Source organism: Amia ocellicauda, chromosome 21 (assembly GCF_036373705.1).
Source record: "Amia ocellicauda isolate fAmiCal2 chromosome 21, fAmiCal2.hap1, whole genome shotgun sequence".
NCBI lineage: Eukaryota > Metazoa > Chordata > Actinopteri > Amiiformes > Amiidae > Amia > Amia ocellicauda.
The window spans coordinates 11,377,671-11,389,468 of record NC_089870.1 but is presented as its reverse complement, the minus strand read 5'-3'; the positions used below and the strand labels follow the sequence as shown (position 1 = coordinate 11,389,468).

At 38.2% G+C, this 11,798-nt stretch overlaps 1 protein-coding gene across 3 annotated transcripts in view; it reads left to right on the top strand.

The window, feature by feature from the left end:
• Positions 1-2,717: 2,717 nt before the first annotated feature.
• zfyve26 (zinc finger, FYVE domain containing 26) overlaps positions 2,718-11,798 on the top strand; it is a 30,075-nt gene continuing 20,994 nt past the window's right edge. For 2 of the 3 annotated variants that reach the window (XM_066694811.1, XM_066694809.1), the window contains exons 1-11: positions 2,718-2,852; positions 3,736-3,945; positions 4,304-4,379; positions 4,903-4,986; positions 5,649-6,189; positions 8,067-8,197; positions 8,734-8,898; positions 9,176-9,264; positions 9,810-9,961; positions 10,339-10,530; positions 10,998-11,579. In XM_066694811.1, coding sequence (XP_066550908.1) covers positions 3,755-3,945; positions 4,304-4,379; positions 4,903-4,986; positions 5,649-6,189; positions 8,067-8,197; positions 8,734-8,898; positions 9,176-9,264; positions 9,810-9,961; positions 10,339-10,530; positions 10,998-11,579 — 2,203 coding nt within the window. In that variant the 5' untranslated portion in view covers positions 2,718-2,852; positions 3,736-3,754. Of the gene's footprint in view, positions 2,853-3,696; positions 3,946-4,303; positions 4,380-4,902; positions 4,987-5,648; positions 6,190-8,066; positions 8,198-8,733; positions 8,899-9,175; positions 9,265-9,809; positions 9,962-10,338; positions 10,531-10,997; positions 11,580-11,798 lie in introns of all 3 variants that reach the window. The other variant, XM_066694810.1, reaches the window with a different exon arrangement.

Genomic DNA, 11,798 nt, shown 5'->3' with positions numbered 1-11,798 from the left:
CAAAGGTATATCATGCTAGAAGGTGTATTCAGATTCCTGCATAAAAATCTGTTTGATCCTTCAGTGGCATTAATGAATAAGTCATTTAACAGAATGGGATCAAATACATTCATACAGTTCTTCAGGGTGACGTATCAGCATCAGTTTAATTTGTAATGAGAGAAAAACTAGGTTGCATTGTTTCACTTATTTTGATGAATATTTCTAATCTTATTCTGGTATGCTTTTATGGAATTCGTTTACAATACTTCACCTAGGAAATCACAACCCCCCGCTGCTCTTCCACATATTTCATTCAGTGTTAAGTGAGTTAAACTGGCTCATTATATTTTGTATTGCAAGATAATTTGGGTTTCAAAGAGCAGTGCTCTGTGACATATGTGACATAGTAGGGTTATCAAACGTACACTTTTGTTCTGCACGTTCTTCTCACACTTGTATGTACCTTCATATATATTGCATCTATGTATTCCATACATTCCAATGTCACTTTGTTGGCATGAAACTTATTACATGTTTGTCACAAGCATCAGAAGCAGCAAACAACAGGCTTCCATATAGATAAATAATACACTTCCACTGAATCACGGTTCGACAAGGCGTTCCCACAGCTGTTGCAACTGATGTCAGTAAGACAGCAGCCCTGAGGGCACACCCCTCTTATCTCAAAATGAGTGCCAGTTAATATCTAGCAAGTTAGTTAAGTAGACTTTAAGAAGAATGATAATTAACAATAAAGATTCAAATTTAACGTATTACCTTAAAAGTGATGCATAGTTATATTTCATTGGGGCCCTGCTTTCTGCTACAAATAGAATGGAACTGTATAAGGTGGCCCACAAAACACAAGTTCACAAACTGAGAGTGCAAAACAAATGCAAAACAAAATTTCAAAAAAGCAAAAAAATGGAAGACACAAAAAAACATTGAAGACATGGAAAAAGTATGCAAAATAAATGATGAAGAAAGAAACAAATCCGGTCACATAATGAGAAAAATAGCAACAACAAAATGAGGACATGGGGGAAAATAACACAAAGACATTTAGTACATGAAAAAACAACAGAAAAAACAAATATTGTTCTAACAGCAGAAATTAGATTTAATGAGACTATAATAAGGCTGTGTCTCAAATGGCACCCTGTGCACTACTTTGGCCGGTGGCCAGGGTTGTCCCATGAGGAACTTTGTGTAGCAGTTCTCACAACTGCCGCTAGGCATCTCTAGTATGCTGGTCTACCAAAATCTGAGTGCATGCTTTGTGAGAAAATTTGCTAATAATCAAGTTTCTTTCAAATAAAATGACATCCCCATCAGCTGCTGATATGACAGTGTGTCAGGGGTGAACTATGCAAAACAATTTGTGAACTCTGAAAGCGTACTAATTTTTGTCATGAAAAAGACACAATCCAGAATCTTTCTGTAAGGCTTTCTGCCAGTTGCAGAAGCCAACATATACAAAGGTTATCTTGGCAGTTGGATTTTTGTTTCAGCTGCGGAAGAATCTACATGAAAACCAGAAAATCCAATTGGTTGTTGCATTATATGTAATCCAAGGGAACAGTTTGTATCAGTCCTGATTAAAATTTCAGGTCCATATTTTGTAACTTCTAAGACAGGGTTGCGTGGGGCCATCAGATATTAACTGAGAAACACCAGAAAGTCCAGGTTACCCTGATTTTTCTCTTTGGATTTCTTCAGAGTGCTTTTCTGTTTCTTGTGAGGAAAGGGCTTGTAAAACTGAATCATACATGTTTTCATCTTCACTACTTGAATCTTCGCATGTGTAGGAGGTTAACGTGATGTGCACTCTTTTCTTCCTGTCTCTTTCTCTTTCTCTAAACCCATTGCAATAGAAAATAATAATCTGAAAAGATAAAGTAATCTGAAATATTTTTAACTCCCCCATCGCCATCATAAATTCAACAACCTCTTGCCTTTTGGTGAACAAAAACTGCTGGTTGTTCCAAAAACAAGCCTTGGATTATTGGGCCAGTAATGGGTGTGTTTGCCAGTTATGTGCCCTTTTTTTTAAAAAAAAACATGCTACACCTCCAAATACAGAAAATATTAGATATTAGATATTATTAAACCTTTTTAAAAACTCATCCTTGTATCAAGGCTTTTTAAACAGTTTTGTTCTATGTGTTATTGTATTTGTTTTAACTATTGTTAACCCCCTTCCCTCTCCATTATAAAATCTTTCATAATGATAAAACATCACTGCTGGGCTAATCAAAATAATCCACACTGGCATTTTAAATATTCACGCGTAAATATACAAAGTCAATGCAAAACAAATGTGCGATTCATTATGGCCACATATTTTGTTTTACTCAATACAAGAACACAGATTGCGAGTCTGTTTATGAAACTAAAATAGTGCCTTTTCATGTTTCTTGACTATCCGTTAAGTATATATTATGTAAATAGTATCATATATAATTTGGAAATCATAAAACGTATACAACATATCATATTAACGATTATTCTTTAAAGACAAGTAAATCGCCAATTAAAGAGCATGCGCTAATACATAATTATTATACTTATGACATTACAATGATGTATTATATATATTTTGAATGTAGTCATGCATTTTAAAAAGTTTAATTTTGACATTTAAGCTGGGAATAACTACTTCCATGAAGAACAGCCTGCACACCATGTGACCTCTGACCCCCGTGTGTGCACAGCTGATGCGGTCACATGAGCGCCTCTCCAACATGGCCGCTGCGCCGCTTGAATGACAACAAGACGGCGCAGAAACGGACGCTTACATGCATGTGAAAGTACTATCAAAACGCGTTTGCATACATATCTGTAAGACTGTGGGTAAGGCACACTGCACAGTAAGTTATAGCATTATTTAATTTCTGATTGTTTAGGTTTATTGAAACGATATATTTCAGAAATGCAGCGAGACTCAGGAAGTGCTTGCTTGATCGATATATCAGATTTTATTTGTAATGGTTCACTGTTCGACAGTTACACACATCTGTAAACGTCTATCGGAATTGACTCTCTCTTAAATGCATTTTATGGCGTTTTCTGAGTCTCAGACGAGCTGTTACTTCAGTTTATTACAACACGGATTGTAGTAAATATCAGATTATGTTTGAATACTTTTACGTTTGCAGTGTTGGTGTGTTTAAACAAATATACAAATAGTGTGCAAGTACAATAACAACAGCGCGTTAGATACCAGCAACATATGTTTGCTATGTGTGATACTATCTATTTATTTTGTGGCATTGTATTTAGCCCAGGAGCACAGTTTTAGAATAATGTTTAGAAATGGGCAGGTCTTGAAAGCTGCATGAAACGAAACTGTATCTCCTAAAGATGAATTTCTGTGAGTTTGAGAGGTTTTAGGCTGTTTTTTACAGTTTAAAATTGCAGTTTCAGCATATTTCGTTGTCATTAAAATGTTTGCTATAGAATGAAAAAAGTATAAAATTGGTTCTAAGAAAACTTTTCCATTGCCATTAATGGTATTTGCAGATTTGGTATGAATACATATTTTATCATTATGCAACTGTCTTGTAGTGGGGTGTTTTTTAATCACAGTCACCAAAATGTATCTGCAATTTTGTAGCCGCCCTTACAAACTGGCTGAAAGGAGAAGGTCGTATTGGTCACAGGAAATGGTGGTTTTCTTCACAATGGATGCTTGCATTTCTGTGCTTTGTACAGTGACGTTGTACGCTGACTGTCTTGTGCCGTTCCATAAAGTGAAGAAGAGATCAGAGCCATGCACCCGTTTGGCAAGGAAGCGGAGACCTCCCTGGAGAAGCTGTTTGAGTTCTTCAGTGGATGTCTACGGCGTGGGGAGTGGGAGCTGGCCCAGGCCTGCATACCCCAGCTGAAGGAGTGGCAAGGCGGAGGTGCCCAGAAGGTGGAGGAGATTCTGCGGGCCATCATCGCCTGCCCCTACCTCCTAAGGTGAGAAAGTGTGTGGCTTCTCCTCAGGGAGTCCATAATTCTGCTCATTGATCACTGACTGTATTTTATTCAAGCTTGGCGCAATATCACAGGGCTTCTGAGCTGGTGCAGTTGTCAGAGGTATGCTCATCTATCGGTGTAGAAATCCAAACTGAACGGTTTCAGAGGGTTAATCCCAACATTGATTTATAAAAATATCTGATTGACTATGTTTCTAAAAACAATTAAGTAAAAAATCTAAGCATTCATGCAGAATAGCAAATGTGAATGATTGAAATGAAAGAGTAATCATCAACCTCTTTATTTTCTTTATTTTCCAAAAATGGTTGCAAGTGCCATAAGAATGTTCTTTTTGTAGATGGGAGACAGTAGGGAGTCCACATCGCCTTGCTTGGCTTTGGCTACTGGTGCTAGAGAAATGGTCTCAAGAAAAGGTAAAACTCCCTTATAGTGTGTGTAGTTTTTATATTATTGTCGATTCTATAATTAAGGTTTAATTTTCTAGGGTTGTACCTAAAAATAATAATAATCAAATGAGTAAGTCCCTAATAATGAAAAATTACCTTGTATTGTATTCTTTCTTGAGTTTTTATTTTTTAGACCTGACTCTATTTGTTGATGATATGTTCTTACTGAACACAGACTTCACTGCATTGTATGATAAAGGTTTTTAATACTTAAATGTCTGAAAATGTGCTGTTGCACTTATGGTAGGCATTTATGAAATATTAAGTTAAAAGTGATCTAAGCTAATATTGGTTTAATTTTAAAAGAACAAACTAGATTTTTTATTTTTTTTTAAGTTGGTTTCTTATTGTTGAAAGAAATGTGCAATTTGATTTTGAGGTACTGATAATTTGTGACCACAAGGTTATGAAGAAAGAAAATAAGAGGAAACTGATCTTGAAAAACAGATCATTTTATTATTTGTCTAACCCAGCCTAATGTTTACACTAGATACCAGAATTTGTCAGGAGCGAAATTGAATTCATGTTACTTTTGGAAGAACTGGAAAATGATGTTCCGGAAAATGTCCCAAAGGTATTTCTTCATCTTCTCTCAAACCTATCAATTTTTTTGGTATTTAAGTGCTTTACAGGTATGTAATTGTACATGTCATTTGGATCTTACCACCCAAACCACACCCAAGTTAAAACCCTTTTACCTGAGGAAGCCATTACATGCTTGTCACTAGTCGTTATTATCAAGTCCACTGTGTGTTAGCATTTCACTGCCTTACTCTTTGATAGTAATTATAGTTTCCGTAGACAACGTGAAGTGCTGATGTGTGTTCTACTGTGGGGAAAAAAGTGAAGATGGCATTATTCTTTTCTCCTTTCCAACAACAGAGATGCATATGCAGTAGAGATTGTTTGTGCAAGTAAACAATCCCACATTCATAAAAGGAAAAAAAAAAAATCTGCAGTCTGCCACGATCACTTTGATCTCAGTGCACAGTAATGTCTGTTAACCCAGTTAACATTTAAATCATTCCACTTAAAGTGTTTTCTTTTACTCTTAAGAGGAACCCACATGACAACTGCAGAGCTTGGACAGTAACGCACTGAACAAAAGAACCTGTCTATGTAAACCTGACATTTGGCAGGACTGAAACTAGGTGTTAGTTCTGTAAAACATCCCAGTTGTTTATTTTTTAAGGATGTAAATGTCTGATGTTTGTGACGAATTTGAATTATTTGCAGGAACTGTATCAAGCCTTCCTGCACGGCCACAGTCCCACCATCACAAAGGAGAAGAAGCAGGAAATGCGGGCCCAGAGTCTCAGTAAAGATACCCTCTCGTGTTTGTGGGACCTGTTGGCAAAAAAGCCGCGGCTTGCCCAGGCTCTCACTAGCTACCTGCTGATTGAGAATTCAGACAGTGGCACAGGGGAATACAACTACTGTCTTCAGAAAGTCTTCACAGACTTCCTCCTGAAAACTGTGGGCAACCTCAGGAGCCATGGCGCAGGGAATGGAGCTGCCTCCCAGAACGAAATGGCAGAGTTGGTGTACTCGGTGCTGTCTGTCCTGCCATGTGACCCCGAGAGGCAGGGAGGTGAGCTGCGCCAGCTCTGCGAGGCCCTTTGGGAGGCTGCCTGTGGCCAGTACAGCGCCCTGCAGGAGGAACGAGTGCTGAACTGCCTGCTGCGGCCCAACTGCCACCGCCTGGTCAGCTTGTACAGCACTGTAGCTACCACTCGCAGGAAGGAGAAACTACTTCAGGATGCCCCCCATAGCAAAGGTGCGTCTGTTTCTTGTGAACTGCAGTGTATTCGTTTTCTTCACTGACTTGTTTTCATTAGTATGATGCTGCATGCTATATACAGACGGGTGACAAATTAAAAGAAAAAACAACATGAAGTGTCTCAGTAAGGTGTTGGCCACCACGAGCCGCCAGACCAGCTTCAATGCTCTTGGCACAGATTCTACGAGTCTCTGAACTCTACTGGAGGGATGAACACCATTCTTCCAAAAGATATTCCCTCATTTGGTGTTTTGATGATGATGGTGGTGGAGAGCCTGTCTAACACGTTGGTCCAAAATCTCCCATAGGTGTTCAATTGGGTTGAGATCTGGTTACTGTGAAGGCCATAGCATATGATTCACATAATTTTCATACTAATCAAACCATTCAGTGAGCCCTCGTGCCCTGTGGATGGGGGCATTGTCATCCTGGCAGAGACCACTCCCATCAGGATAGAAATGTGTCACCACAGGATAAAGGATAACTTTGTAATGATTTGCTGTGACCCTTCCCTGTAAGGGGACAAGTGGACCCAAACCATGACAGGAAAATGACCACCTCTGCATAACAGAACAAATGTGCATTAGTCTTTGTAATGAGGGGTTTATGCATTGCAACCCTAATATCATATCCCTGACATGTAGTTCTCAACGGACTGTTCTTGCTGACACAGTCTGATCATGTCCTGCATTGACATTCTCAGTCACCTGGGAAAGAGTTGCTCTTCTGTTTTTCCTTACATATCACAGTAATGCACAAGCATCACGGTCATCGAATGTACACTTTCAACCACAATTTCCAACCCTATTTACTGATGTCTTTCCCATAGATCTAAATGCAGATGTAACTTTAGTCACTGTTCCTATTGAAACACTAGCCAGTTGAGCAGTCTTTGTAACTGAAGCTCCTGCCATTTGTGCCCCAATAAAGTCACTTAGATCCTTTCCTCTTGTCATCGAGGTCAACTGGGTCTGCTCAGCATTTTTATTCATGCCACAGAGCATGATAGGATGTTAATTGCTTAATTGTATTATGCCTCTAAACAGTACAGCTTTATTCAGGTTTTTCCTTTAATTTTGTTTTATAAAACACCAAATTAAAATAAAATTACTGCAAAGATAAATATATTTATACTTAAGTGACTCGGGCAACAACACGGGCAAGTACTGCAATGTTATATCGAGATAGCCAAGTTCCTTTTTCACAAAATGTGGTGACAGATGAAGTTCTGCTAGGACTATAACTCTACCTTTGTAATAGTTTTCCTGATGACTAGTATGCACATTAAATGTTTAGTTTTAAGTATTTTTCACACCTAGATGCTTACTGCCCAAGTGTTAACCACAGTTTTTACACAAGAACAAAATACTGTATTAAAAATAGTTTCTGCAAATATTCCATGGTTATCATGTACTAATGTACTAAAACTTAAATGTTTTTTTTTGTCCAGTACGTCTAAATAAAAGTAGCTTTCCATTGTCAGTAAGTGAGTCCTGCATAACATGTTTATCTAGAATTATATGTCCATAAAAAAAAAAAAAAATGTATTTTGAAATAAATAAGAAGCACAAAAATGTGATTTAGATGTTTGGTGACAAGTACCAAAGACCGCCCAACAAATGAAAGAGCAGTGGGTGGAGAAAAGTAATTAACCAAATAAGTATTCAGTATTTCCTTTGAGTATTTGTGCATCTGTATGATCAAATGGGGCATTTTGAAAGAAGGAAATGAAAGTGCATGGTCAGTGATTGTGAAATGCAATACATTGAAATAAAAACCCAACTTGTGACATAATGTACATGATGATGATTATTATGACTATTACAAAATATAATATATATTATATACACACAATATAATATTGAACCCCCCAGGTTCTGCCGAGTTGTCTGAAGTGGAGAAAGTGATGCTGGAGTTGTTTTCACACTGTGAACGAACCTCAGCCTGGAAGACCATTTACTTCGACTGTGTGAGCAATGGTAAACATTTCCTGGAGCAAGTGTTAGTAAGTATCACAAAGAGGGAATTTGAGTGTAATGCAGGGTTTTAAGAAAGGGTTTTTCTCTGCATACAGCATTTAATTATAATATTTCTGTTTTGCAGAGGATTTGACATAAACATTAAGCATGACACAGACATGTATGTTCATATGTAACAGGGATGAAAAGCATTTTTATTTCAGAAAAAGTGAATAACTAGATCTTTAAATATGGCACCAGACAGAAAACTTTTAATTGCACCACCCTTCTGTTGAATTTCCATACAGAGCAAATGTCAGCAAATGTATAATTTGTTCAAAACATATTGTAGAATCTCTTTGGATTAATGCCGTTGTTTAATATTTGTTATTGTTAGCTAGTTATTAGTATGTTAATGCTTTAAGAACCATAGGAAACTAAGGCATCAAACATTAAAATCCTTCAAATAGTTTTTTAGAATGTACTTGCATTCAATGTCTAAAGATATGATCTGATCACCATACCATGAATGGTTCTAAATAAAAATGTGTGCACAAATGGATTTTCTTGCTCTCTTGTCTAGGTAACAGCATTGAGTCTAATCAAAAGGGAAGATTTCTCTGGTCTAGACCACCTCCTCAAACAGGAGTTCAAACCTCTGTCAAGGCTTCTGTTGCTGCTAGGATGGACTCACTGCCAGAGTGTAGAATCTGCAAAATCTCTGCTACACATTCTGCATGAAAACAAGGTGCTTTCCATGTCTAGATATTTAAATCACTTTTTTAAACAGTTTTTCTTAATGGACTATTTTTAAATCTCACTTTCATGTTCTTTTATTTATTACTGGATTTATGGTTTGCCTTGATTGATTGTTTTGCAAGTAGTCCCCTCAAAAAACTTTCTGAAAAAGGGGGAATGTGTACACTGTTTTAGTGAAGTGTTACACTTAATACCCATTTAATACCTACTTAACCTTGGTTGATCCCAGCAATGACTGTTGACTTTTAATTTTTTTTCTTTTCCAGGACCTGTACTGTGATTCTGTATTGAAGGAGTTTGGAGATGTTTTGTCCACACAGCTGGGAGTCCTAGAATGGTGTTCACAAAACAATATGTGAGTCCTCCTTCACTCACTGTGTGACATGCTTCTCTGTGCAGATAGGGTTCTGTAGTAGCTGCATGGGATGTCACATACAGAGTCAGTTATGAGCAGCAGTTACATCAGCAGAGATACAAGAACATAACTAGTATATTCACTTACCGTCTTCAAATATCCGTGGGATTTTACTGCAGTAGACTGAGAATGAGAGATTCCTCCAATCTCACGCTGAAATTCAAACCCTGCTGTACTCATTTTAAACATATTGCACGATACATGCATGGTGTAATACATCGTACTGAGAAGTATTGCGAATCATCGTTCCACTATGAATCGTTTCACCCTTGGAAACAAATAAGTCTCTATAATGTATTCAGAGAAGTCATCTAATTATACAATCGATAGAGAAGCAGAAATCATTGACTCAAACAGAAGGAGACTGCAGGGTGACTCAACTAGCACTTGTATTGGATTTCTTGCTGTCCGCTTTAAATGTTGAAGCGCGTTATTTTCAGATGTGTTAGTGATGAACCTCTGATTGCATGTTCTTGTGTCTTTAGGAGGATCCCTGCCAAAGAGCTCCTGAGGCTATTGCACAGTGTGGACTGTCACTCGGCTCTGTATGTCCTGCACTCTCTCACCAACTTGCCTGCCATGGAGGAGAGCCGTGTCCTGACACTGCTGCAGGGCCTCCTGCCGCCTCCCTCCCCTGGTTAGCTGCCCCATCTCTCTTCTTCCTCTCAAAACAATTATTTCTGAAAGGACAAACCCTGAGCTTCAAGCACTCACAAGTTGCTGCCTTTCATCAAGATTTATAGTATGAATTATGACCTGCTTGTAGGAAAAGTTGTAAGATTTGCAAAAAATATGGCATCCAACATTGTCACATGTTGTCAACTGTGTTTGAAATAATGTCCTGTACAAACAGCTTTGGTTTGTTCTCCAATTTTCCACAGTACATTCCAGTTCTTATCTGTAAATTTTCAGCCATTGGATGCCAGATGTTTGCACCCATTTTCTAGATATTTTCTCACAGCTGTATTATTGCAGGTCTGTATATGAAATGTTTTGTGCTTTCCAATCTTTTAGGAGAGACGGGGAAACCTGATTGGGCCAGTCTGGTAGTGCGCCGTAATGTGGTGCTGTTCCAGGGTTTCTGTGCAATGAAATATGCTGCCTATGCCCTGTTTATCAATGCACACAAGCACGCCCGCTGCAAGGACTGTACCAGCATTTTCTCTGAGGTGCAGCCAGAGGAATCTCTACCAAGTGCAGAGCCAGGTAATGTCATACCAGCTATTTGTAATAATAAAAACTCTGCTAAAACCTGGGATGATATTTAGTCTGTGACATTAATTTGATCACCAGTCTGCTATGTTAGTCCCTTACCTTAAGCAGAAACAGCAGAAAACAGCACAGCCAGGCTTTAAGATAAATAGCTTATTTTACAAAAATAAATACCAATAGTTATTTTCAGTTAAATTCATATAATCCGTTATACATCTATAATTAGTAGAGTATAATGTGACTTTTACACACATGCCTTTTATGTTTAACAAATTGTAGATATTTTTTTTAGCATTAACTTAGACGTTCTTATAATTCAGAAGTGCAGTCAAGACACTACATTTAACTATTATTTGTTCAACTTTAGATAATGTAATGTCAGGTTGTCTAGTTTTTTTTGTTAGCAAAGATTAATAATTATATACATGTTTTTATGTTTTTTCCTATTTGTATCGACTCAGGATGCCCTGTGCTTTTTCGAAAGTATGCCGTCGAATGCCAGCACTGTCTGGAGTCTGTGCCCGTCATGTTTCGTCTGGAGCTTTTGGAGAATATTTATTCCCTGTTGTTTCTGTCTGATGCTAACTTTGCTGACGAGAAGACGGAGAGTAAACCAGTAGGTCCAGAGGGAGATGCGAGAGGGGTGAAGACACAAGAGACACCCCAAGAAGAGCCCATGGACTTCTCCGAACTGAGGGAGAGTGGTAAAGAGGTTGCCCAGGACCCCGCAGAGCAGGCATATGTGCAGAGTCAGTGTTTTAGTTACTTGAACTTGAGGCACTTTGCAAAAGGAGTCTGTGGGTTTCTAGCTGATGAAGTGGCCATGAAGGTTTTCCTAAAAATGATGAAGGAGAACCTGGATGGAATTGACAATGATACACTGTGGGAGGATGAGAAGGTTCTGACCAGGGAGATGGAGTTTGCAGAGTGCCTGAACTGTTCTATCACAGCAGAGACCTTTAACACTCGCTTGCAAAGGCTGTCCAAGCACGTCTCAGAGGCTCAGTGGAGATTCCAGGTGGTCACCAGTAACAAGACAACTGGTAAGGACATTAAAGCTCAGTATTGATTATTTATTAATAATTTATTGATGTGGTGTGCAAGTATGTGGCAAATGCTGTTTGTGACTTTAGTTTTGTCAGAAGAAAGTTTTACATTGCAATTATGTTAGGAAAAACGATTCAGTCTTTGTATATATCCCTGTTTTAATTATGTCCTGCTGGGCTGTAGATCTCCTAGACAAGCGCTTAGCACCTCTAATC